The sequence below is a fragment of the Alosa alosa genome, chromosome 20, assembly GCF_017589495.1.
Source record: "Alosa alosa isolate M-15738 ecotype Scorff River chromosome 20, AALO_Geno_1.1, whole genome shotgun sequence".
Classification (NCBI taxonomy): Eukaryota; Metazoa; Chordata; class Actinopteri; order Clupeiformes; family Clupeidae; genus Alosa; species Alosa alosa.
This window is the reverse complement of record NC_063208.1, coordinates 10,755,796-10,782,583: the sequence shown is the minus strand read 5'-3', so window position 1 is coordinate 10,782,583 and position 26,788 is coordinate 10,755,796. Positions and strand designations below refer to the sequence as shown.

Here is a 26,788-nt window from a genome sequence, read left to right as displayed (position 1 = left end):
TCAATGTGCTTTACATAAACAAAAAAGCATAGAAGGGCAATATAGTTAAAGAATAGTTAAAAGGTAAAGATCAAAGGCAAAAGTAGTAAAAAAAAGTAATAAGACAAAGTTGAATAATTATCAAGGCAGATTCAGAATTTGTAACTCGGCACAGTTAGCAGAAAGCATCTGAGAACAGTTTGGTCTTAAGTCTAGATTTAAAACTGGCTACAGTTGGGGCGTTTTTAATGTCATCCGACAGTTGGTTCCATAGCTAAAAGCTGCTTCACCATGTTTAGTTCTAACTGTAGGTTTTACTAGCAGGTTTTTCACCTGGGACCTGAGAGGACGAGAAGGTGTGTACTGCTGAAGCATGTCTGACAAGTATTTAGGTCCTGCTCCATTTACTGATTTATAAACAAGCAATAGTGCTTTAAAGTCAATTCTGTGACTTACTGGAAGCCAGTGTAACTGACTCATCAGTGAGTGTAACTGACTCATCCTTAAAATTATTTTTTTGTAAGAGTTTTACCATTAACAAATTGACATTTTGTGTTCACATGTGTCTTTAAACAATTGGAGTTGGCTTGGACATCCTTTGGTCTTTCATGTGGTCACCCAAGGTTGATATTTTTCAGATACGCACAGGAAAGGTGTTTTTCCTTGTGCTATGTAGAAGACTTTCCATTGTGGGCAAATCAACAACCAAGCCCATTTCGCATTACACTCGCATAGCGTGAGCTTTAATGATTCAATTCAATTGGCTTGTGGTAGTTACAAATGTGCTGCATGTTGTACCCAATATCTAAAGGTACTACTTTACGGTACAGCATGGGCTACCACAGAAGCACCTTCCTTCATGTGTTATGTTGAATTAGGCCCACAATACTTCCAGAAGGCTCAGTGATGTCTGGCGTCCTGTACCCACCCTCCACCACACTCATGATGGGTTGGGACACTAAACATCAAGTACCACTCCAAAAACAAGTGACAAGATGTTCCATATCTCAGAGAACATTCAGGTCATGGCATGACCCCAAGTATTCTTCAAAATATTCAGTCCTGAATCAAACTGAATGCCTTCTACAAGATGTAAAAATACCACCAGGACATTTCTGTCCTGTTTTTGCTGTCTGAATTTGAAATTCAGAGTGGCCATGGCAGTTGCACACAGTACTATTGGAATTTAACTCTGATTGTGGTTGATTGTTGGATATAATGTCTGCCTTATATCAAATTAAGTGTTTTCTTTCTGCCCATAAAGTAATGGGATTAATATAGCCAGTGTTTCTCCATACTGATCAGTGCGTTAGTGCCAAAAATGACCATTAATTTATGACCAGTCGACTTGATTCAGTAACATTTAAGCCAGACAAGCTCCAATTCGCCCCTAGCATACGGTCCACTGATTTGGGCCCTACCATCATGGCCGAAATGGATTACCAGGTGGCTTCGTTTATGGACGACGCACACGTCTGTCTTTCCTCCACATCCTGAGCATATTTCCTTTACTTAGCATATTACTCCGGTGTCCGACAGAACACACGGACAAGGGTTTTCAGTTGTCACTATTCATTGAGTACATTGTTTGCAAGGTTCCGTCGATGTAATTGTTACAATGAACCGCAGAAGGTTCATAACAAGACTACTTAAACAGGAAAGAAAAACAACTTGCCGATGACTAGCGACACAACGAAAAGATCTGTACATAACGTTATAGCTAGCTACTGAATAGCTCTAAGGTAGTTAGCTAGCTAGTAGTGGTTCTTACGAAGATGGCGGGGGTGTTTGAAGTGGAGGTAGACGGTGTAGAGCACAATCATGATCATGGACATCACGCGGAAGAGGCTGTGGTAGGCATACATCATACACATATGTCAGTGATGAATGAAATCAGTAACTTCTTGCTAGTTGGCTTGGTGCAAGGTGCATACATTTCTTAACTAGCTTCCACGCTAATCAGTTATCCTAGCTAGCTAACCGTAGTCTGCCTTAGTATTATGTCAGTCAAATGTTGACAGCATCAGCCGGTGTTAGCTTATGAAACTCCTGAGACACTTGAGTGCGTGCCTTGTGATTGTGTTGCATGGTTTTCTTGAAAGTAATTTTGAATTCGTGTAACACTACTTTGACCGATCTTTCTCCTAAGCGAGTCAGACTCTGCCCGTGACACGAAGCAGCTACTGATAGGGTCTGGGTTGGTCACGGTTTACTGTTGGTCAAGGTTGCACGCTTTTTAAATCTGTTCAAAATCAGGCCAACACTGGTGTTATTGTTAACATTAACACGACATGGGAAAATATAAACGGAGATAAATAGTTTTCATTAATTAGTAGGACAGCCATAATCTTGCATTATAAATATGTTTCCTCAATGGAATTCTAGTATTTCTCCTAAGCACTGTGAACTCCTATCTACTCAATGTTCTATCAGGTCCAATGTTCTTTTGGGAAAGCATTTTATGGCATCTGAGTATGATGATGTTAAACCTAGGTTACATCGGAGTATGTGATCTCTATTTTGCCAGTGGTCCCAGCAAAAGCTTTGTGGTACTCTAGGCCAGTCAAAGGAAAGGGAAGATTCGTGTTTCATTCATTATTCCACTTTTCAATAATACTCGAAAATGAATGTTGTTTTGGTCTTATGTTTTAATTATTATTATTTGCCAGTCCATGGAAATAGCCTATTCTCTAGTATTTGACACATCTTTCATTTCAGACTAACCCCATGTTTAAATAAAGTGATTACATAAAATTAGGACCTATACGTTTATTGATATATTGGAGTGATTCAGTGCTGCCTCATTTTTATACCATCTATTCAACTTTTAATTTTTCCATATGCTCTTCATTCCCACAGCAGATTGATATTTCCCAGCTCTCACCGGAGGAGAAATGGAGGTTTGTGTCTGACAGAATGTTCTCTCTTTGTGTGCATAGTAGTTGCAGCAAATTCAAATCAGTCTTAACTTGCAGGATGATGATTAAATCCTTTCTTGACTTGTGTCCTTTCCAGGTTAGAGCATGCCAGGATGCATGCCAAGCATAAGGGCCACGAGGCAATGCATGCTGAAATGGTTCTCATCCTTATTGTCACACTTGTCATCGCTCAGCTCGTGCTGGTACAGTGGAAGCAGAGACACCCAAAATCGTACAACGTGAGTCAACATTTACACTATTCCTTTCATGGGAATGTGACGGTGTAGGTCTTATCTCTATGCCCCTTTGTACATTTTGACATCTTTTCAAAAGGACGCTTGTGGGTTAGTGTCCATGTTTAATTACCACTTACTTGAAAACAAGGAAACCTATTATATTAATTTACCGTAGCGAGCAGGCTGTTTTAGGGAACTGTTGTTAGATAACTGCAATTTGTGTCTTGTCTGCAGCTCACAGATGCACATAATATCCATATGTTTACTTGGGAGTTTTGCTTTCCAGATTACATTATGTGGTACTCTGATCTGATTAGAATCTAATCATATAAAATGACATTCATTGAGCATTGTGGTCCCAACCTCCATACCAAATTGTTAAAGGGAAATGCTTGATGGACATTCACAATCTCTTTAATTGTGATCATAGAGAGTTACTTAAACAGCTTTTGGTTACCTTTGGTTTGGACTTTGGTGACCTCTCTGTAATGGGATCACCCCACCAGAGCGACCTCCAAACTCTTCCGTGGTTTCGGTCCTAGAATACATTCTCTGGTGACTTGAAGTGTGTCAGTGTTGTGCTGTGAGGTGTAATTTAACAGTGGCACAGCCTTAAGAAATGAAACTGCTGTTTGTCATTACTGGTCTTTTGGGGAATGATCTAGCCCTTTGACATGGCTAATGACGTTAAAGGGATTTGTCCCTTGCAGCGCAGGCTTGTGTTGCCAGGTTGTGCAGGGGCATGATTAAGCCATTGATATGCCTGACCCCAAACACCATTTCCTACCACAGGAAGTCTGACCCGAATTCATAGTAAAAATGAAATATACAGACTTTTATACAGAGGCGGACAGAGTACACAGCTTCATTACTTGAGTAAAAGTACAGATACCCTTTGATAAATTTTACTCAAGTACAAGTAAAAGTACAACAGTCAGATGTCTACTTAAGTAAAAGTACAGATACCCTTTGATAAATTTTACTCAAGTACAAGTAAAAGTACAACAGTCAGATGTCTACTTAAGTAAAAGTACTGAATTACTTGTTTTTAAAAGTACTTGAGTATCAAGAGTACAAGAGTAGCCTACATTTTCTAAATATTGCATTACTACTGCCACAGTGCTTACATTTATGTACAGAAACGTCCTACATGGAGTTACGAAAAATGTTAATACCTTGGAGAATGTAAAAGGAATTTAAAGTAAAATCAAGTCATTTTCATCTTTTTACCATGTCGCCAGGGATGGGCAGAATTTGTAATACATGTATGTTAAATACGTATTTCAAATACAAAATACTGTTTTGTAATTGAAACACTTGAAGCGAAAACTATCATTAACTTGTTCAGAAAATTGAAATAGTCTGGCGAGGTGGGGCCACAGCTTGGCACATTGCCGGGATGGACCTGCTGCGTCTTTCTTCTATTGTTTCGTCCATGGTTTCGTCTCTTATCTAAATCTGACCATGGAGTTGACTTTGGCGGAAAGCTGAAGGTGATTGCTGATAGGCTGTCCCAATCAGTGGCGCCTGCACAATCCAATCACGTTTGAGAGGGAAACAACAAATTGGGTTTCCTAAATTTTTCTTTTTTTTTAGATGAAGTAACGGGTACTCACGGTTATGGATAGAAATGTAGTGGAGTAAAGAGTACAATATTTGCCTCTCAAATGTACTTGAGTAAAGTCATGAGTACTCCCCAAAAATGATACTCGAGTAAAGTACAGATCCCTGAAAACTGTACTCAAGTAAATGTACTCCGTTACTGTCCGGCTCTGCTTTTATAAATATAAACTAAATGACATTTGGACTCATGACTTAGGTATATGAGTACAGTTGTGCATGTCTTATGTATCTTGTTTATGACAACTTTTTTATGTCAATCTACTTTATGAACTGATTTTCTGTAGGTCATAAATGAAAGGAACATTTGCTCCTAAATACATTACGTTAAAGGGGTGGTTCAGGATTTTGGACATAGGACCTCATTTCCAAGTAAGCAAGTGTGATATTTATCAGTGGAGACCGTTTTCAACATGTTTCATCCAGTCGTTCTAATTGCAGAGTTCACAGGTGCTAGGCTAGCGCAAGTCAACGGTATATGCTAGCCTGCCACTAAAAACAGTCTTACCTACTCCAAAGGACACTCGAGGCAAATTCCAGACAATCGATGTAAATGTCTGTGTTGATAGAATAGTGTAAGAAATACAACTACCCTCGCATCGCGTTGCAATAGTTATACTTTGTTCCCTGAAGTTGGTATTTTTGCATCTCAAGGATATTACTACTAGGTATCCCCATTGGAGTGCGCTTTACTGTTTACTTTTTGGCTAGTACTACTAACTGGAGCAAGTATAATTCCGCTGCTAAGACACTAGTCCCTCAAAATGTAATGCGATCGTTGAAATGCAAGGATAGAATAATGTTAGAAATAAAACTCAATACAGACATTTACATCGATAGTCTGGCGTTATAATTTATTTGCCTTGGGTGTACTTTGGAGTGGGTAAGACTGTTTTTAGTGGCAGGCTAGCACATACCGCTGACTTGCGCTAGCCTAGCACCTCACGAACTCTGCAATTAGAAGGACTGGATGAAACGTGTTGAAAACGGTCTCCACTGATAAATATCACACTTGCTTACTTGGAAATGAGGTCCTATGTCCAAAATCCTGAACCACCCCTTTAATATCATTAGCATCAGCAAGTTGTGTATTGGGTGGACCCTGGGAACAAATGGCATAGATGTTCTCTGTCTCTGTCTGTACGCCAATATGCCAATGTGAGATTACTCGCCATACTGTGCTTTCAAGCTGTGACTGACATGGCCATTTTCATCATGTTTGTATGCAATATGGCTTTAAAAATACATTGATGTTTGTTTTTTCTCTTATTTCTCTTCTTCTCTTCTGCAGATGATAACATTATTCCAGATGTGGATAGTACCACTGTACTTCACCACTAAATTGCACTGGTGGCGATTTCTTATAACTTGGTTCATCTTCTCTATGGTGACTGCTTTTGTTACCTTCCGTGCCACACGAAAGCCACTGACATGTACCACTCCAAGGTAATGCTTTCACATTTAAATCATCATGAAATAATAAAATGCTGTATGTATATGTAAATAACTTTCTGAACATAGTCATTAATTAGTTTGAAAGTTATGTAAAGTGTATGAATAACAGCACAGTCCAATTCTGTATTTTCTGGGAAAAGATACTTATAAATAACAAAAAGAATGCACACCCTCCAAGGTGCTGGCAAGGGAAAATAAACTATGAAAAACACACACTCTATCTCTTTTTACTTTTATTTATCCCAACGTTTCGGCCGTGACAAAGGCTGACAGGTCGAAACGCTGGGATAAATGATAGTAAAAAGAGATAAGAGTGTGCAGTAACCAAGTTTTTTCATGGGAAAAGATACTTAACATTTAAGGCAGTGTTTCCCAAACTGTGTGCCACAGCACACCAGGTCAGCGCAGGTGTGCCACAGGGAGAAAAATCAACATTGATTCATCAAAAAGTTTAACCAAAATTGTAGGTTATTGAAATCACATTGCATGACATTCCTTCAGCAACAAAGCAATACTGTTGCTTTTGTATGCTTAATATCATGGTTGTGTGCCCTGAGACTTAGTGTGCCCCTAGAGAAATACGTTTGGGAAATGCTAATTGAAGGTATCTTTTCAGGATTGATTTTAAGTTTATTATTTGAAATATTACCAAAGATTCACTTTTGTCAAACCTGTTGGCAGCACATTTTATAATCTGTTATGTCTGTCAGTCATCTACTTAATCTATGTATACATTCTCAAAAACAGTACCAATTTTCAAGTTTTTAAATGCAAAGATTATTGTTGTGTTTAAAAAACTGACTGCTAGATACCAGTGTTGTAATCTGTCTTTAGCTATTTGACTCTTCCACTCCAATGTAACAACGTCATCTGAAACTGAGACACAGCACACTATGTTACCATTTGCAAACCTGACTAGCAACATTACCACAAATGGTTGAATATTGCAATTTATCACCTTGCTTACGCCTAACATACTAAAACATATAGAATCATATTTATTGTGTTGTATTGCCAGTTTATCCAATACACACCCCTATGAAATTGCCCTACTGAGTGTAACTAGGTTTGCAAACCAACCATGACTTTCCTTGGTCTTTTTTTTTATTTTTTTTTTTTCCTCAAAACTTCACTTCTGAAATTGGATTTATTCCTGAAGTCCATAATATGCACAGCAAGTAACCCATATACAGTGTGCCAGTGTGTGGACAACACTCTGGCAACCATGGCTATACAAAATGGGTCAAAAGGTCGAAAGCAGAGAAAAATTGAGAAAACCCATTGAGAAGCCTCATCCTTTGCCATATAAAAAACCTATTCAGACCTACATTACAAACATTTGCTTAGTGATTTCACTTGCATTAGCAGCAATGCCATGCATAAATTGCGGAAGTCATGCCTTCAAGTGAACTTCCTCCTTTCATTTAAATACACTAGTGTTAATGTCGAACAAATCCTATCCGTGTCCCCAGCAGCTAGTGGTGGACCCATCATCAGCAATAATACATTTCTCCTATTGTTTGTTATTAATAGTTTTACCTAATTGGCCAGCTAACATTCTAACTTTAATCCATGGTATTTCTGCTTACTATTCTCTGATGCCAGAAAAGCTGTTAATGAACTTTAAAGTGTTGACACTGAACCTCTATAAAGAAATGTAGCGAAGATTGAAACGCCTATTAAACACAAACTACGACCGTTTTCTATTTGACCCATTTTTTATTTGATCCAGATTTCCATATTTGGACAGAAAGTACATGAACATGGCAACACGACTGTTGAGGCCTATGGTGTGATCAACTTTGGTCTCGTTAATGTCACTGCCACAATAGACAGAACCCTAAAAGAGGTTGGTGCTGTAAAACCTATCCTCTCTCATCATGGAAAAATGTGCATGTCTAATGGCCAGCACAATCTCAAAAATGCTGCCCATTTGGTGTTTTCAACTTTATTTACTGGAGCCATAGATACAAAAAAACTAAGAAAGGATTTTTTGTGGACAACACTGATGAAATTTCATCTTGGTTGGTGATTGTTACAATGAGGTGTAGTCCCATTCAAGAAGTTTTGTTGGACTGATATAAATGTCAGGGTCACCTACTTCCATATTTTACTAAACATCACTTGGAACATAAAGAATCAGTGAACCAGCTTCCAAGCAAAACAAATGTAGCAGAAATCTGACTCTTAATTGAATTCACAAATATTAATCTATGCCATCAATACGTTTTAGTTTCCCTACAACTATGCATGCTGGTTCACTAACTAACAAAGTGGGGTTTATGAACCTAAACTACTGAATGACATCGCATGACAAGTAAAACCCATACTTAAAGGTGCACTATGAGTTCCTGCATGGTTTCAGCGCAATTTCATTTTTGTCTCAAATCGTAAGCATCTCTCCTTGATCCGCTAGCTGCCTGCCCAGGTCATTAACATTTTTTGTCACATTCAGCAATCATCTCCTCACGACCGCTAGCTGCCCATTCCGTGACTACAGTGTTTAAAAAAAAAACAGTCTCTGTAGGCAGCCCAGGCTCCGAAAACTGAACTGGAAACAAACAAAGTGGGGGCAGCCTGTCCCCCAAACAAAAATGAAACCCTGCGTTGAATTTCTCTGAATACTGAAGGTAGGGGTGAGCTTCCTCTCTGACATGTGTCGTTTGATCCATGGTTAAAATATAATGTACGATTTTTTTGTACAAAAGCATCCACTAATAAATTTAAATATAAACATAAACAAATGTGGCTTCCTGTAATATCACTGACTAAAAAAAAAACCTTTGGAAAAAAAATTAACCTTTGCCTGGAAAATACATTTAAATTTTTTTTTAATTTTTAAATCAGGATACATTTAACCTTTGGAGATAATTTCTGTGTTTAAATTTTTTTTTTTTCCTAAGATCCCAAAAGAATTCTGGTGTGTGGCATTTCATGTTCCGTCATAAGATTTATTTATTTTTATAAGCAGGTTCTGCAGTTTTGCATGTTGTTTAAATGTTTGTCAGAGGATGGTTGTGTCCCCTCCCATTTTTTTTAATGATCCAAAAAAATTTGTGACATAAGAAATACATTCTTAGGCCATTCAACTTTGAGTCTTTGCAGAGCTGAGGTGCCTTATCTGTTGCTTGAAGTGTTCGCTATTATCCACCCTGATTTATCTAAATAGGTCAAGAGTTTCCTGACTTTGTTAAGGCTTTGAGCAAAGAGTGAGAAAGAGGCAATGTGTCCTAGAGTCTGTCTCTCCATGTGGTAACACCCATTAACACCCACAACAGCAGCTAACATTTTAGCCAAAGGGGGACACATTCTACTCATGCACAGCTATGTGTGCTTGGACTGGTATACCAAAACACACACACACACACACACACACAACAAACTTAAACACCTGTAATCACCTCGACTTATTCAGCCTTAGAAGTGCCTGGCTTAAACCGTTGCACCCTATGTAGAGTATTCACCTGTATGTCTATATTTGTATATAATTTAATTTTTGTATATAATGCTATTTTATGTTACTGATCAGTTTGTTATAATACAATTTTAAAGGCACACTATGCAAGATTTTCTCCTTTATGAAGCCAATTTGATGGTAAACGAACTTGTAATAGGCGTAGTTTTTGCCTGTTGTTAATCCTTCACCTCCACAACAAAAGCATTTGCATTGCATATTTACAATAGCAGTTTAACATATAAATACATCGCGACTCTAGAGGGAGCTCTAAACTCGCCAAAAATACCTAAACCTGCATACAGTAGCGTACCTTTAATTGGCATACTGTCAACCCACATTAACCTGGAATGACTGAAGATAAAAGCATGTGTCCAGCCTTGATCTAGACATAGATTAAGTATAAGTATATATACTCTTTTGATCCCGTGAGGGAAATTTGGTCTCTGCATTTAACCCAATCCGTGAATTAGTGAAACACACACAGCACACAGTGTACATACAATGACAAGCTAATCCCGGCACAGTGAGCTGCCTGCGTCAACAGCGGCGCGCGGGGAGCAGTTAGGGGTTAGGTGCCTTGTTCAAGGGCACTTCAGCCGCGGCCCACTGGTCGGGGCTCGAACCGGCAACCCTCCGGTTACAAGTCCAGAGTGCTAACCAGTAGGCCACGGCTGCCCTGGATGAGTCAACGTTGGATAACCTTTGCTTATTCATATTCTCAGAATGGCCAGTTGTAACACTAAAATGATTATGGAGAAAATGTGTGTAATGTGTGAAAAGTATGTTACTTGCCGATTCCCTCTGTAATCAGTTACATAAATTGTGTGATTTAATATCTTTTCATTCATATTTTTTATCTTTGAACAGGCTGGTATATAAATGGTTCCTCTTGCTGTACAAGATCAGCTACACCACAGGGATCATTGGATACATTGTCATCATGTTTACCCTTTTTGGCCTTAACCTGCTTTTTAGGTAAGGAGTGCAGCAGTACAGTGGTTTTGTGGGACACACTCTACTACTCTCACTCATGTTAAGCTAAATGAATCATTGTACGGAATACTATAGGGCAATTCCTTGCGAAGGTCATCCTTACCATGGGAGAAAAAGTTGTGCACACACAAATAGAACTGTTGTTAAAATGTTTATTTAGGTTTATACTGTATTGTTTGTAACTGATCTGATTGAATTTGATGGAACATACACTCTTTTTACATCATAAATGTGAAATATGGTGTGCAACCAAGTGGATAAATGGACTCCATGTTCAAGGAATTGTTATCATTTGACAAATTCCATATTGACAAGGGAATGGTAGAGTAACGTGTATGCTCAGTTTGCCTTAAGAGCACTGCTCCTTACATTTGTATGGCTCTTGTTTATAAGTCAGCAAGTTCCATGGCCATGTCATATCCATAACGTTTCATAGGAAAAGTTTGTTACACATACAGTGTTGATGCGACAATGTTTCTGTGCAAGGCTGATTTATATCAATGTAAAGTGTGATGAACAAATTCTACCCCTTTCTTTTTTAACAAACCTTTAATAGTGCATTATGGATGTGACGTTATGGATGTTACATAATGTGAATTTACAGGAGTGGAGACTTTATTTTACCTCAAAGCTGATAAACGTCTGTTCTGGTGGCATGCCAGTTTCAACACATTTCACCTTAGTGTTTCCAATTGACATTTCAGAGATCATTAGACTGATCAAAACCACAGGAAAGCCTAAGCGTTAGCAAAACAAAACGTAATATTAAAATACCTCCAGTGATTGACAACCTATTTTTGAGTGGCATAATAACGGAAATCTGAGCAATTATCTTCCCGTAATTGTCATACTGTTGTTGTATAGTAGCTGGATTATCGTATTAGCTGATGACGACGGCTGACTTTGCAGCTGGAGTTAACGTAGCAACCTCCTTCTATTGCAGATGTGTTCAGTCTGCAGTTCAGGTCTGTTTAACACAGTTTAATATGAAATGTGACACTACTATTTACAAAGTTTTGCAACACGATGTGTCAGCATTTGAAGTGTCTGATCCTCTGTAGCTAATAACATGAGTAACGCCAGCAATAAACTAGATGTACCATATAGCGGAACAAAATATGACCGCCGCTCAGTCCTGCACATTCTCTCCACACGCTTGTCAATTTATCTCCATCTCCTACTCTTGTAACTCATGTGCATGTAAATGCATGTGTGAGTTTCCTTTTATGTGTGTGTGTGTGTGTGTTAGGGGGCTAATGGTGGGGTGTGTGCTTGCCTGTGTGTGAGTGTGCATACATGTGTGCAAATCATAAATGAGTGGGTATGGGCTAGGTTGATGCGGGCTCTTGAGACCAACATACCATAAAAATGTTGTCATCATAACGATTCAGGTAGTTATTTAGCAAAAAAAAATGCATTTTTCAGGTTCTGGGTGGCCCAGCACGGTGGGGGAGTGGCCCCTGGGAGCCTTATTTTTTGTAGAAATCTAGCAGGGCTACATGCCCACCAAGTTTCATGTTCTCTGGTGTTTCGGTAACCCATGAATCATTGAAAAATTACTTGTCCTGATTTCTTCCTGTGAATCTTAGGGGGCACTGAGGATGTAATAATTTCATTGCTAGTTTTTCATAATTACCATTTCAATTGTTTCATCAAAATTCACTACTTAAGTATGTGTTTTATGTAGATTGTAGAGGACTGGTTCAGGCATGTTACATCCATAACGTGAAAACGTCACATCCATAAAGCCAGTTTTCCTTACATAATGCATTACAAAAATGACGCATTGTTTCAAAAACACACACTTTGTGTTCATTCAAGTCTCCTTCATGCTGCAAACATTGTGGTTTTGCCAATTTCTTTAAAAATTCACAGAGTTTGTAGATAAACTGTAGTTTCATAAAAGTGTGTCTATTTGATATCATGTCCATAACACTGATAAGATGGCATGTATTCTTAGGATGTAAATGATTATATGAAATTTGAGGATTTGTCAGTAATCAGAGGACAGAGGTTTCATTAAAAGTTATGCAAATGAATTCACTGATACTAATCTTGTCTATACTCTAAAGCATTTTGTCCAACTGTCCAGCTGTCGCATTCATAATGCTGGAACTGCCCTATACCTTAAAATAAATGTAGATGTCAGTTACACTGTTGTACTATACTGAGGCCTTTTGGTTGGGTTTACAGAAATATTTTCTTAAGTTTACCTGTTCAAACGCCCACTGTAATGAGGTCTTCCATTCTCTTGCTAGGATAAAGCCAGAAGATGCTATGGACTTTGGTGTGTCTTTGCTCTTTTATGGTCTTTACTACGGTGTCCTCGGCCGTGACTTTGCAGAGATGTGTGCTGACTTCATGGCTTCAACCATAGGGGTACGTTTTTATAGTTTGCCACCAACCACAGGAGTTTTGAATGTTTGAATGTCATTCATAGCATAAAGCCTCATATCTTTTAGTTACAACAAACTAAGCATTCATGTTCAGCTCTGCTCTACATTTGATTAGTCAATAAATAACCCTTTTTTCACTCTCTTCAGTACTATACAACATCTGGTATGCCTACCAAAAGCCTGTCAGACAACATTTGTGCTGTTTGTGGCCAGCCAATTCTGGTGGATGTCAGTGAGGAGGGCATCATTGAAAATACCTACAGATTGTCCTGCAACCATGTGTATCCTTTAAAAAAGTTTGGTTGAAACGATGAGCTGTTGATGTCAAGTTTATTTATATAGCACATTTCATACACAGAGGTCATCCAATGTGCTTTAAATGTTTGTGAAGTTAAAGTGAAAAGTGCTTGATTTATTGCCCTGTTATAGCACATGATTTATCATATAGGTTGGAGCCTTAACCCTTGTCATCAGATTCCATGAATTCTGCATTAGGGGCTGGTGCATTGTGGGGAAGAAACAGACCTGCCCATACTGCAAAGAGAAGGTGGACCTGAAAAGAATGTTCAGCAACCCGTATCCTTTCCCTGTCTTAAAGGTTCAGTTTTGTGTTACATTGTGTATTTTTCATGAACTAAGAAACAATGCATTGCCTGTTATGCACAGTATATTTTGATTATTTCAACCAGTCAGAATCTCTTTACATTGAGATTTGCGTACAAAACATGTGTGGGGCGTGCCACAACGAAATGAGTCCAGTTCGACAAAATAAAAAAATGGTTTTTTTTTTGGATATTCATAATCCACAGACTTTAGGATTTAAAACAAGGGGTCATTTGTTCAATTCTGTTTAGCTCTCTTTCACTGGCCTGTTCTTCTTCGGTGAGTTTTTTTTTTTTTTTTGGCAGTTTGCAAACGGAGTGCATTACCACCACCATCTGCTGGACTGAGGTGTAATGGCAAGTGTACCCTTTAGCCTCGTTCTAGCCACCGGGTGAATAAGGCGAATAACCTAATGCTTAATGCATAGCCTAATGTTATTGTTTATAAATAGGCCGCCAACTACAAAATTGAATCGGACCAATCGAGTGCAATCTCCGTAAGGAATTGTGGAACATTTCTTTGTTCATTTCTTCTAGGAAGCATTGGTATAATCCTAGAACAGGGGTTTTCAACTGATTGTGAACCAGGGACTACCATTCTGGCTAATTGCACAACCCCAGGACCACCACTGAATAAAAATACTGATTCCCACATTGAAACTACATGACTGAATTCATGGTCACGGACCACTGGCAAAGTCCTCACGGACCATAAGTGGGCCGTGGACCACTGGTTGAAAACCCCTGTCCTAGAATATCATTAGGATGGCTGTAAACTATGGTTAGTCATGCTATGACTTGCCTTTTTTATTTCCACATGATTGATGACAGCTTTTGTATTACACAACACCAGTGTTGTAGTACTCGAGTCCGAGACTCGAACTCGAGTCCGAGTCATTAGCTAAATTTAGAGACTCGTGACTTGACTTGGACTTGAGCACTGAATGACTCGAACTTGGACTCGGACTCGTGCATTCGCACACGCGATTTTTTGTAATATATCATAAGGCTATAATTGTAAATGTCATTAGGCTATCATTTGCTATATGATTTTAATATCTAAATTATTCGTAATACTAATTTTAGTTCAAGGGAATGTTTGGCTACTGCTTCGTGTCGTAGCCTACATCGCAAGTCACATCATGTTCACATGCAAAGCAAACTAACGTTAACTTTAACACCAAAATGCCTGGAGATATGGCCGCCGCTATTTCAATGTAGTAGGCTATTGCCAGGCAATATTAGTTCTCATACATTACATAACATTACCTAAGATTACACTCAGCCTAGGCTAAACAACACACACTGCTGCTGGATGGCTGATCATCGTGACTTGGTGAACAGTGTTTTTCCTGACTGACGCGATAAGCGAGGTTCCATTCATTCATTTTCATTCGGGGCGTGCCCTGCCGTGCTTCTGTCTGTTAATTTGCCGCAGGCTATTATCGGATGAAAGAAAAATAAACTAAAAGTTTTCAAGATCAAGATATAGCATACTTCTTAATTTTGGTGTCATAAAATATAGAAGCATAACATTAAATTGCCTAGTAGAGTGTTCATGTAGTGTCAATGTAGGCCTACGTGTCTGCGCAAGTGAAACTGACAAACTGAACCTCTCGTGGGTAGGCCAGAAACGACTATATTTAAAACCACGAATGAACTGGATTACCGTTAGGCCTACTGTTCAAACGAGCGATTTGATAGCCTAATCCACTGCACGAAAAAAGGAAATAGCAACGTGTTCTATTTCTAACAGGTGAATATCGTAGCAAATAGTAGCCTATGGTGATGGCAGCTTAAAAAAACGGTGAAATGAACGTAGAATGTGGCCTGTTGCGCAAATAAATTAATTAGGCAGATTATCTACATCTCCGTTAACCGAAAGCTAGTTTTCATCTCTATTGTTGACGTGAAATATGTCTCCATAGTGTCAGTGAAGTGATCACATAATTATACAGTTGCCGGTAGCCAGTGTTCACGTCACGGGAGTCAGAAAGAAGCTACCAAGACAGGCCCTGCTCTGTTTCTGTCCCTCCCAAACTGCGCTAAAATTGTGTAGGCTATTTAACAGCCAGAATTTAAAAAAAATGCCCCGGGGAGGCATTTTTATGATCCACACTTACCTCTTACAAAATAGGCCTACTCCAACGTCCATCTAGCTCTTGTGAAGTATGAACTTCTACAACAACACTGCCTATAGATACAACTGTCAGCAGTCAGTAACAGCATAATGTGTGGCCTGTGTGATTGGGATGTGGATTGCTCATTTATTATGAGTAGGCCTATAGGCTATGGTATGTCTATGGTATGGTATTCTCTCCAATATAATAAATACAACACATTGGGTTTGGCAAGAAATTTGGCAATACTACTTTCACACAAGTGATGGCACCCCTGCTTGGAGACAGAATATTGTCCGTTTTGCTTTTAAGGATTTCATCTGCAATGGAAAAAAAATGGAACGACGTGTAGGCTATGCTTACTTTAGTGCTGGACTTGGACTCGACGTGGATCAATAGTGACTCGACTCGGACTTGACTTGGATGAGTAGTGGACTCGACTCGGACTTGACTTGGATTTTTTTTTAATGACTTGGACTTGACTCGGACTTGAGCACTAGGGACTCGAACCTGGACTCGGACTCGAGGCATAGTGACTTGACTACAACACTGCACAACACTCACATAGGGGGCAGCCGTGACCTACTGGTTAACGCTTCCGACTTGTAACCGGAGGGTTGCCGGTTGGAACCCCGACCAGTAGGCACGGCTGAAGTGCCCTTGAGCAAGGCACTTAACCCCTCACTGCTGCCCGAGCGCCGCTGTTGTTGCAGGCAGCTCACTGCGCTGGGATTAGTGTGTCCTTCACTTCACTGTGTGCTGGGTGTGTTTCACGAATTCACGGATTGGGATAAATGCAGAGACCAAATTTCCCTCACAGGATCAAAAGAGTATATATACTTATATACTTATACTTACTTATACATAATTCATGCTGGACCAGATTTCTTCAAAGTTCTTATAAAGAGTAGACCGCATTTCAGTGTAGCCAAATCAGTATAGATATGTAACTGTGTGTGTCTATCTGTTTCTCTGTCTGTCTGTGTTTAACATTTGTAATACTGTAAGCATATTTTGTCTCCTTAACTTGAGCTTTAGGTGGGAAAGACCGCATGTTATGTATGGACAACTGTTGGACTGGCTTCGCTATCTGGTTGCTTGGCAACCAGTAATAATTGGACTAGTGCAAGCAATTAACTACTTTTTAGGACTGGAATGAAAATGACTAAAAATGTCAGAAAAGAGATTAATAAGGTGGACAGTAACTCCTCATACGCAAACGGACACCTCTTGGATCCATGACGAAACCAGTGTGTTTGTTTTTTTTTGTTTGTTTATAAATGTATTTTGAGTGTACATGCACAATAAGTGCTTACTGGTATTAAAACTAATCTGAATTGTACAAGTGTTTCCTACCCTTGCCTGTGTGGTCACGTGTTTCAATGGTTTTCCTTCTGGCTTCTCTCTCTCAGTTCAACAAGATAATAATCAGGTTCTGCTTTTTTTTCTTATGCAGAACCACACGTTTTAAGAATCAAAGTAGTACATTGTCAAGAGCTGGCAGAGATCTTGTTACCAGTGAGTAATTCCTTTGCAATATATTGATGGGTCCTTCTATGAAGCATCATCAGTTCTCTCTGTTTGTATACGTTTTCACTATGAAGGAACTGAATACCACTTTTATTGGTATTGGAGGTTTCTGTCTATCTGCACTATAGTTATTGCACTGATGCACTGTTAGTCACAATCAAGATATACTCATAAACATTCAAACGCTGTCTTTTAGATGTTAATGCATAAATGTGTTGCAAATTCCATATGTGGAGGGCAAATGTGAGGTGTTTATATACCTGCTTGTAGCTGGTTATTTTCTTCAATTTTAGCTCTCCCTGACACTATCCAACAGCAAATATGGAACTGGCCTCTACTGAAAATGAACATCTGATGTTAACATTTCATGTTAGCTACTTCATTAACTCCACATGTTACTTAAGAGATGCCCAGCCAATTGAAAAAAGTCAGAGTTTGAGCAGGAGGTTTTCTTTCCTCCTTATGTTAACAATTAATTTCCATCTGACAAAGCAAAGTTATGTTTTGGTGAAGCCTTTCACATCATGCTTATCTAATATGAAAGAATTTGTTATGTATTGATACACAAAACGGACACCTTTGGCAAGTTTGATACTAGTTATCAGTCTACATATTACATTGTGTTTTTTAGAATCCATACTAAGCCTGCGTCAAAGCATCTCTGAAACCAAAGTCACTGATAAGAATACAAAAAGTTAATCAAACAAGTTTTCCACCTGCTACTTTTCGGCACATTATGGCGAACATACTGTCTGTCCGTCTAAATACTGTCCTTAACCCTTAACGGTGTACCGTCACACCGGTGTGATGGAAATGTTGGAAAAAGAACGTTCTAAAGATTATCTTGGTTCATTGAATTCAACAAAGAATTTTAGAACCTTTACTTGTTGCGGATAGGAAACATATGTTAGAATGTTGAAAAATCCACACCTTTTAAGGGTTAATGTACAAGTTGCAAGGGACAACCTATGGGGACAACACAAGTTTTGATGTTGATATTTTGTGGTGGCCAGACCCAGATTGGGTAATTTTTCATAATATATGGTAAAATATGTTTAGCCTATGTACTGTAGCATGCAAAAGTTTAACTGCCCTCGTCAGTTAAATTAACCTCGTCAGTGTTATTAGTAGTTAAACAAGTAAAGCATCAACTTTGTGCCTTTTGGAAATTGGGCAAAGATTACATTTCTTTAATATTTTAAGCAAAATTACTGTTTTATTGCCAACTTTTCAAAATAACAAAAGGGGCTAAAATAAAGGTTGTAGCACACATGTATTTGGCAAGTATCAAAGTATGTTTATAGACAGCTAATTTTGCGCAATTTTTGCCAATTGCAAAAGGGTTTTCGGAATTTCCCAATTGTTAAGCAATATCCGTAACAAGGAGGTACAGTGTGAGACTTTGGTAAAAGTTCAAGTAGGCTAAAAGTAAGAGTGCCCAAACTTGTGCCTGGATAAAATAAACAAACACCATACACTAACATCACTTATAATATCGAAAAGAGTGTTTTATCTTTGGGGTGCCCAGTTGTTTCACACCACGGTATATCTACTTTGCTGTACTATACTATTTGTAATATCTTTACTGACCACAACACTTTACAATGTCCAGTCCAGTAGCCTAAAGTAAAATCTTTTTTTTTTTTTTTTTGTCACAACCCTCCTGATGGTCCATTGAATAGCTGGTTAATAATTCTGTGCTGGTATGCTGTCTAAATGCAACAAATAAAAAAAATGATTGTTTATGTACTGCAGCATTTATAAAATTGTGTGTAGCAGTTCCATGTTACAAATGTGTCAGAACGCCACAGCAGCATGCCAATGAAAAAAAGTATTGAATATTGTCCATGAGTAGTTGGTTCATGAGTAGTTGCCAAGTAAAACTGCAGTATATTCTTAATTCCTGTTTCATCAGCTGTTTGATGTGTAACTCTAAAGTAGCATACCAATAATATCCTTTTGCGACTACAACAAGTATGTAATATTGCTGGGGGACTTCTACAGTGACGTGAAAATGTTGTTCTATACCATGTTGTGCCTTGGGTAGTCTTAGATTGATTTGGTGTAGGCCAAATAGTAGGTGTATGGCATAAAATGATTTCTTCCTGGGAGGGATTTAGAGAAGAAACTATTTCAGGGAAGATGCAATGGGGCACTCAGGACTACCTTGACTCATGAGTAACCATAGAAATGACTGTGATGTGTGAGTCCTGTGGTCAGGCTATGTTTGCTGTGTGCAATGTGCATTATGATAAGCAAGTATAGGCAGTAGCGTTGAAATCTTCCTGGGGCAAATAAAGGAGATTGTGGGTTTTTGTCTTATCCCTCTGATTGATACCGATTTAAGTAGAATACAACAGTTTTTTTATTTTATTTATTGTTTTCGTTAAGAACCAGAGGTAGGTTTAGACTCCCTTATAAATTCTCTAAAGTTCCTCAAAGTCTCATTTGTAATCTAAAGTGGTTGCGATTACAAAGGAGGCAAGAGAGGACTGTTTCCCAGACTTGCCAGCAGGTGGCAGTGGTCCTCCTCTGTGTGAATCAAATCCAAAAACGAAGAAGAAGCAGTTAGAAGACAGTCATGGCTGATATGAAGAAAGGTTAGTAAACACATCTATATTCCCACTTTGTCTTAACTCCAGTTTGTTAATGTCTTAACTCCAGTTTGTTAATTAAATACAACTTTTGTATGTGCCATTGCAGGCTCTACCTCTCATCAAGAGTGTTGATTTATTGACAGCTAACGTTAAGAAATAACTTTGCTAGGTCATGGCCTGCAGGGTCAAAACCTGGATTAGCTCTGGCAGTTTTAGAAATATATTTATCTACAGTTAAACACGAAATTAATTTTGCTGTATACATTTATAGTGTAATGTTTGAGGTTCTGCTCAAAAGGTCTTCACGTACGTACTCGTAACAAGCCATCATTTGTAGTGCGCATCTCGGTCCATGGGCTTTTTGGCATGAGCAAAAGGGGGTGTTGTGTTCCAATGAGTCACCATTTCTCCCCTGACAACGAGTAAACACTTTGGGAAACACTGATGCCCATTTCAGATCTTGCATCTATTCCTGTCACAGCTGGGGAAGGCTGCAAATTGGATGGAGCTCATAATTTGCTTTTCGGTTGAAGGAGCTCACCTAAAAGTCTGTGTGTGTCTGTGTTTCGGGTCTGTGTTGAAATGAACGTGACCACTGAAACTGATGCTTCTGGAGAATGGTAGTTCTTATTTTTTCTAGTTATGTAACTTAACGAAATTATTTCTGTGCATAACGGAAAGGGATATTTCTGCCATTTTGGCATGCTAGCCTACTTTGTCGTTCATAGGGAGAATCACATGTAGAGAGTTTTGCCTGAAGCTCTATGAAGGGATGGGTACCAGACTGTTCATCCAGCCCCCCACCCCCCAGTAGATTGTCCCTTATGCAGAGGAAGATGTTCCTATAACAAGTAAATGTGCGCTCTGTCCATAATCTTTAGATAACAACAGTATGCAAATCATATGCCCAAGATGCCTTTGTTTTCCTTCCAAATTTGGTGAATACGACAAGCTATCGTCTGCAAAAAGTCAAAATTGCTACTCGGCTAGAGGTTTGCAAATGTGTGTTTCATCGTTTCCATGCACATATTAGCCTAGTCTTTGTTAATAGACAGTCTTCCATTGTTGAAAATTGGGAAGAGAGAGGGTGTCCATTTTCTTAATGCAGTTTCAGTTTCACAATTCGTCATCATGCAGATTATATGTTTTTTTTTTCCTGCCACGTCAATGCATTGCATTGTACTCAGCATAGCAGAGAACTGAATAGATAATTAGCTAGATAGGAAGGTTGTCTGGCCCTGAAAATCATTAATCCCTGTGCTTACAGTGCTTTTAGTTCCTGCTGTCATGTTTGTAATTTAAACACCAGGAATGAGAGACAAAACTCTCAGTATGTTTCTCAGTATTGTGTCAGTATGTTTGATATACATAAATCCATGGAAACTTCAAACAGGTCATCTTCTGCTATGCCTTTTGCCGATTTTCTGCATCTCAAGACTGATTTTTTTTCTTTAACCTTTTTTTTTTTTACCTCCACTTATGCACCACTCACCTGTGAGGCCTGTCTTTGGGCCTGTCTGTGGTTTTTCCTCCTCTTCTACAATCAGTCATGGAGTAATGTAATTATTTGTCTATAGTAAACCTGAAATCTCTGCAACAAACTGTGGTGCTGAATTGCAAACCATTGTAGATCTGGATCTGCCAGCTAATGAATCCCCCACTTACTTTGCTTTACAACCTTGCTTATCATGAATTATTACAGTATAATTGAACACACTTTATTCATCAGGCCCCTCAACATAAACAGGTTTTTTGGTTTATCACAGTGACTTCTAGAATCACTTTGTTATTATTAATATCTACATTTTACTTGTTTTCGCTACATCCAGAGGTTGATGAAACACTTGACGAGCTGACCGACTATGTCAAGAAGCAGCGATGGTGGAATCGGGTGTTTGGCAAAAACAATTCAAGGCCCTTGGCTGACAAGTACACAGTTGGTACACAAATTGCAATTGGAGGAGTGACTGGCTGGTGAGTTGGGCCACATAACTTACATTTAGGCAGATGGATCTTCATACAATTGGAGTAGACAACAGTTTTGACAAATCGTCACACTGTTTGAATATCAACATGCACTATACTGTTAAACAAAAGTACTTTGTTTTATGGTACCTTTACCAGTAGACTATTAATCTGTTTAAGTTGTTCACCTGAGGAAAACACTGGAGTTCCATGCGTAAAATCCAAAGCTACTCTGTGTATCAGTCTGCATCATGGTTTATGATCAACCAAGTGTTTTTTGGTCACTCACTGGCAGGCATGCAGTGGAGGTTAAACACAAGTAAACACAGTTTAGAAACTGCAGAAAAACATTTTCCCCGAATCATGCAGACCACCAAATGTTCTTGGAAATGGTGAAGGAGTGGTCAAGACGAAACTGAGTCAGACACAGCAGGCAGATTGTATTACTTCATTGGGCAAAATCGTTGTGAAATTCGACCGTAGATAATATGAGCGGACTAATGGCTCGCCACACAATAGCTACAGGGGTTTTCATGAACAGTGAGTGATGTTTATGATCACTATTGAGGGTGGTAGAAAATGTTGAGACAGCAATATATACTGTAGAATTAGAGTTATTGATATACTGACATGAAATATTGATACATTTAAAATTAATATAATCATAAAACCAGTCTAGTTTTCCAGTTTTCAAAACACAATTATAACTTGTAGCACAGAATACAATCCATAATTATTTTTTGTTGGTGTATTTATGTCTTAAATGTGTTTGCCTATGTAAGAACATTACATCCTCAACCTGAGTGATGCTATGCCAAGGTGAAGTGGGGGTTTTGCGCCTGTATCCTCATAAGAACAGCGGTGCTTCTTAATCAAATGAAACAAGAAGAACACGGGAATGCTCATAATTTTGATGTCATGCTGTAATGGGGATGACACTGATGGATGAATACTTTCACTGTGGAAAACAGGGCTAATATCCTTTTTTTTCTGTGTAGGTGTGCTGGTTTTCTGTTTCAGAAAGTTGGAAAGCTAGCCGCTTCAGCTGTTGGTGGAGGATTCTTGTTGCTTCAGGTAAAATGTACACAGCATTGTATATTAGGAGGGGCACAGGAAGAGTGTAGACCTCAGTGTTAAAAACCCTGTGTCTGCTCCAGCTTGAAACAAACTTGCTTTTAAACAAACAATAATGAAAACCTTATTTATTTATATACATAGATATGGTTTGCTGTCCTTTTTAAATGTCTATTCCTTGTCTTTCCTTTGATTCAATCACAATCTATGTGTTGTGATTGCCAAACAAAAAAGAGAAAAAAAAAGAAAAAAAAAGGGGTTATAAAAAAAAAAACAATAATAAAAACATAACCTCCGTGGCGCTGCCGGTAATGAACATATGCGCTCCCTTACACATCATTTCAGGTGGTTATATCAACACAATTTCCTGCGTTGCACCCATGGAGAATGTAGTTATCAGCCATCAACCTTTGAAGCTAACACATGTACATCAAATTAGCGGCTTTCTGGAACCACTATTAAGCTGCTTTACTCTCACTTAACCTTACACCCATGAGAAGATTTCTACAATTGTGTTAATTAAATAACTATTACTGGCAAAGAGCTAAAACAGTGACCTGAATAGTATGCATGGAAATGAAGTGAGCTAGTCGTCATAGATTTTGCTGTCATACTTGAAACCACACACCATGTGATTAGCTGCAGGTGGTATAGACCCTTTCAACAATAAAAACAAAAACAATGCTTGAACGTTCTATTTGGGCCCCAATCTACTTCCTCTGCATTAAGATAACATATGGAATGTTAAAAAGGAAGTCTTGTGGGGCCCACTATGATGCTGATAATGGAACTCTCTTGAAAGGGTCCACACAGAAGAATATGATTACCATGAATAAGAGTAAACAGGCAGACATTTTGACAATATGAGAGGCATGGGTTAAAGTTCGAAGAAGCACAGATATGTATGTCGGTCACTGTAAGTCACTTTGGATAAAAGCATCTGCTAAATTAATAAATGTATGTTTTATTGAGAGGTCTGAGTCGGACCATGTCATGTTCAATACAAGGAAAAATTTAATCCAAACATATTTATAGCTGACATAAAGATACATTTCCTTAATTTCTCACATGCCCTTCCGCTTATGGAACTTGATGTAAATATATTACTTGAGCCACAGTATGAAGCACCTCAAAGCCTCTGTACTCATGCCAATGAAATATCATGCACGGGTCTGGGTAACCCTAACCCCTTACAATGAGAGCCTTTGGCCATTCAGGTTTACATACTGCACCTCTAGATTTAGTCATGTGTTACTGAAGTGTTTGTATACAGAGAAGGGTTTTATTTTCTTTTTTTTTTTTTTATTGCTTGTTTTCTCTGATTGCTTGTTTAATGGATTGAATGTTTTATTGTTGATTTTGTAAGGTGAATTTGAGTGTTCAGAAATGTGCCCATAAATAAAATGCATTATTATTATTATTATTATTATTATTATTATTATTATTATTATTTTCTGATCAGCCTGTGAATTTGCATTTTTAGATTGCCAATCACACAGGGTATATCAGTGTGGACTGGAAGAGAGTGGAACGGGATGTCAACAAAGCCAAGAAGCAGCTAAAGCTCAATGTGGACAAGCCGTCAAGAGAGGTCAAGACAAAGGTGCAAGAGGTATGGACAATCTTATCAACTATTCATTTTAAACTTGTTTATACTTTTCTATAGTTTCAGTGTAAAAAATGTCCATGGTTGTATTTTACATGCGTTACTTTTTCATTAATAGGTTCAGATCTTTGTGCAGAACAACATTATCCTGATGGGCGGATTTGCTGGAGGATTTCTGATTGGACTGGCATCGTAGCTTTTTAGTGTATTGGCTCTGCTTTTATATATTTTTTTGTTTATTAGAACCCCACTCCATTTTTGATTTTTTTCGTTGCCCTCATGATTTATCAATTATTTAAACGGCAAGAGCAAAGCATTATGATTTCAGGACATACTAGGCAACATTGTTTTATCATTGGATGGGATTATCCTATAACAGAATGATGATATCACCAATTTTGTGAATAAAAATATTATTAGCTCTTTAAATAAGAGCATTTTTGCATGAATATTGTAAAGATGTAACTTCGTTATATTTGTCTTATTGTATTGCCAGTGAAGGGTCTGTTGTCTGTAGAAAAATGTGATGGGACAATCCGTGGTTTAATACTATGCAAGAATACAGGATTATATTTCGCCTTGGTTTCCTGCTGTTTATTTAACAGACAATGAGGAATAGCATTGTCTTTTTCCAGTTTTGTAAGAAGGGCCTCTGGCACAACTTTACATGGAGGAATAGTCCTCTGCGAAAGGATTTATAGACTCTCTTAGTCTCGTAGCTCGTAGTACACTCATAGTTTACTTTTTATTTTATTTCGAGTTTATTAATAATTCTTTCTTGTTCATTTCCAAATAGTTGGTTTTTCATCTGTCGTTATTAATTCACTGCTATAAGCACACAACAAAAAAGTCCTAGAAATTCTGCAACTGCAGTGAAACCAGCTAACCTCAAGATGGCGCTGTAATATTATATTTTGACGCATTATCCATGGGACAAATGTTGTCTGATTCTATTAATATTCTTGGTATTCTGGTGACAGTCATATCCAATTAGGAAATCTATTTTCTTAGGTCTCTTTAATGGTCCAGTATATCTGGAGACTATGCTGACAAAGAGCACACAAACCATTCTGCAGTTAAACTGCAAGGCGTTCATCAAGTATCATGTCTGGATCACAATGTGTCCTTTAACCCAGTGGCATAACATGCAGACTTATAATTCAGTATCTGTTTAGTCTTGATCTCTGTAAGAAATGGTCTTGAAGATGAAATAAAGAGTAAATAGAAAAAAGTTTTGAAAAATTAGTTATCAAAGTAGTTTGCTCAATATGTTTTGTCACATAGTGAAGATAAGGATAACACATGAAATGGGAATTCTATCTGACCGTACTTGCATGCTTTATAAAAAAAAAAAAGGGTTTCCACAGTGCACAATAGAATTATTGGAAATGCACTTTAAGGATATTTTGAATCGTGATGTAGGCTAGTAGCATTCTCTCTTGCACATTTCACACTTTTTGCCATGGTCTGCCTCTTGGGAAAACGTTTCTCCCCAACCACAGATTTTTTTATGCCTAGTTATTTATTTGGGGTATGCCTAGTTCATAAAGGGCCATGTTGTTAATTATAATAGCCTGTAACGGATTGTTTTTAAGTAGTCCTACTGAAACTACACATTCTAGAGTAAAGACTTGAATTGACATGGTGGTCATTTGTAATGATGGAATGTCCTGATTTAATTTGAGAACGTCATGACTAAGTCCATATTGAAAACTCTGGAGGCCCATACCACCAACAGTCCATGCATGCCTTGGCTAGTTGTTCTACTTAGCTTATGTCTTATTACAATCTCCAAAAGTATTCCTGTTTTATGGGGTGGGTGGTCGTAACCTAGGTGATGCGAGCAGGATGTGACATCCGGTACCCCGTTATTCAATAGGTGTAGGTTTGGGCTACCGCATTCACGCACTCTATCAATTCAGAACGAGCTAATGCCAAAGTGTCTCCAGACTTAACTTTTGTTATAATGTTATGGACCGAATGAACCGGTAACTGATCCAATGGTGGAAATGATGCCTTTATGGAACCATCGCCTCGTAGGACACACCGCGCGCCATCCATGTAGTGAGTTCTATTTTCCGATCATTGACTTTATCAATTAGGCTATTTGTTTATGTGTGTTTTCAGTCAACGTGCTCAAGCCCAGTGGTTCCCAAAGTGGGGTGGCGAAATGATTTTTAGAAATGAAAGAAAGAGAAGTTAAAACTATTAGACATAGCACATTTTAGCCATAATTATAA

General features: G+C 38.3%; 2 protein-coding genes across 3 annotated transcripts; both read left to right on the top strand.

Annotated features, from left to right (window-relative positions):
• The first annotated feature begins 1,417 nt into the window (after window positions 1-1,417).
• Window positions 1,418-17,118, top strand: rnf121 (ring finger protein 121). Of its 2 annotated transcripts, none has more exons than XM_048229887.1 (9): window positions 1,418-1,832; window positions 2,842-2,879; window positions 2,995-3,136; window positions 6,045-6,199; window positions 10,533-10,640; window positions 12,917-13,037; window positions 13,202-13,335; window positions 13,529-13,630; window positions 16,815-17,118. In XM_048229887.1, exons 1-9 carry the CDS (start codon window positions 1,755-1,757, stop codon window positions 16,933-16,935), a joined length of 999 nt encoding a protein of 332 aa, XP_048085844.1. In that variant the 5' UTR covers window positions 1,418-1,754; the 3' UTR covers window positions 16,936-17,118. The 2 variants fall into 2 exon arrangements, with proteins under 2 accessions (XP_048085844.1, XP_048085843.1); XM_048229886.1 differs by having other exon boundaries at window positions 1,422-1,832; window positions 2,839-2,879.
• A 2,685-nt stretch (window positions 17,119-19,803) lies between these two features.
• On the top strand, window positions 19,804-25,124 carry fundc2 (fun14 domain containing 2). Its single transcript, XM_048229895.1, has 5 exons — window positions 19,804-19,906; window positions 21,733-21,877; window positions 22,867-22,942; window positions 24,426-24,554; window positions 24,667-25,124. The coding sequence occupies exons 1-5, from the start codon at window positions 19,888-19,890 to the stop codon at window positions 24,742-24,744; spliced, it is 447 nt and encodes a 148-aa protein (XP_048085852.1). The 5' UTR covers window positions 19,804-19,887; the 3' UTR covers window positions 24,745-25,124.
• Window positions 25,125-26,788: the final 1,664 nt, after the last annotated feature.

What these genes read in the sequence shown, in the direction of transcription:
- rnf121 (XM_048229886.1), top strand. Translation starts at nt 1,755, where the DNA reads ATGGCGGGGGTGTTTGAAGTGGAGGTAGACGGTGTAGAGCACAATCAT. An exon ending in TCACCGGAGGAGAAATGGAG is followed by an intron (nt 2,880 to 2,994) that starts GTTTGTGTCTGA and finishes TGTCCTTTCCAG; the next exon opens with GTTAGAGCATGCCAGGATGC. An exon ending in AGATTGTCCTGCAACCATGT is followed by an intron (nt 13,336 to 13,528) that starts GTATCCTTTAAA and finishes CCTTGTCATCAG; the next exon opens with ATTCCATGAATTCTGCATTA.
- fundc2 (XM_048229895.1), top strand. An exon ending in GAGGATTCTTGTTGCTTCAG is followed by an intron (nt 22,943 to 24,425) that starts GTAAAATGTACA and finishes TTGCATTTTTAG; the next exon opens with ATTGCCAATCACACAGGGTA. An exon ending in TCAAGACAAAGGTGCAAGAG is followed by an intron (nt 24,555 to 24,666) that starts GTATGGACAATC and finishes TTTCATTAATAG; the next exon opens with GTTCAGATCTTTGTGCAGAA.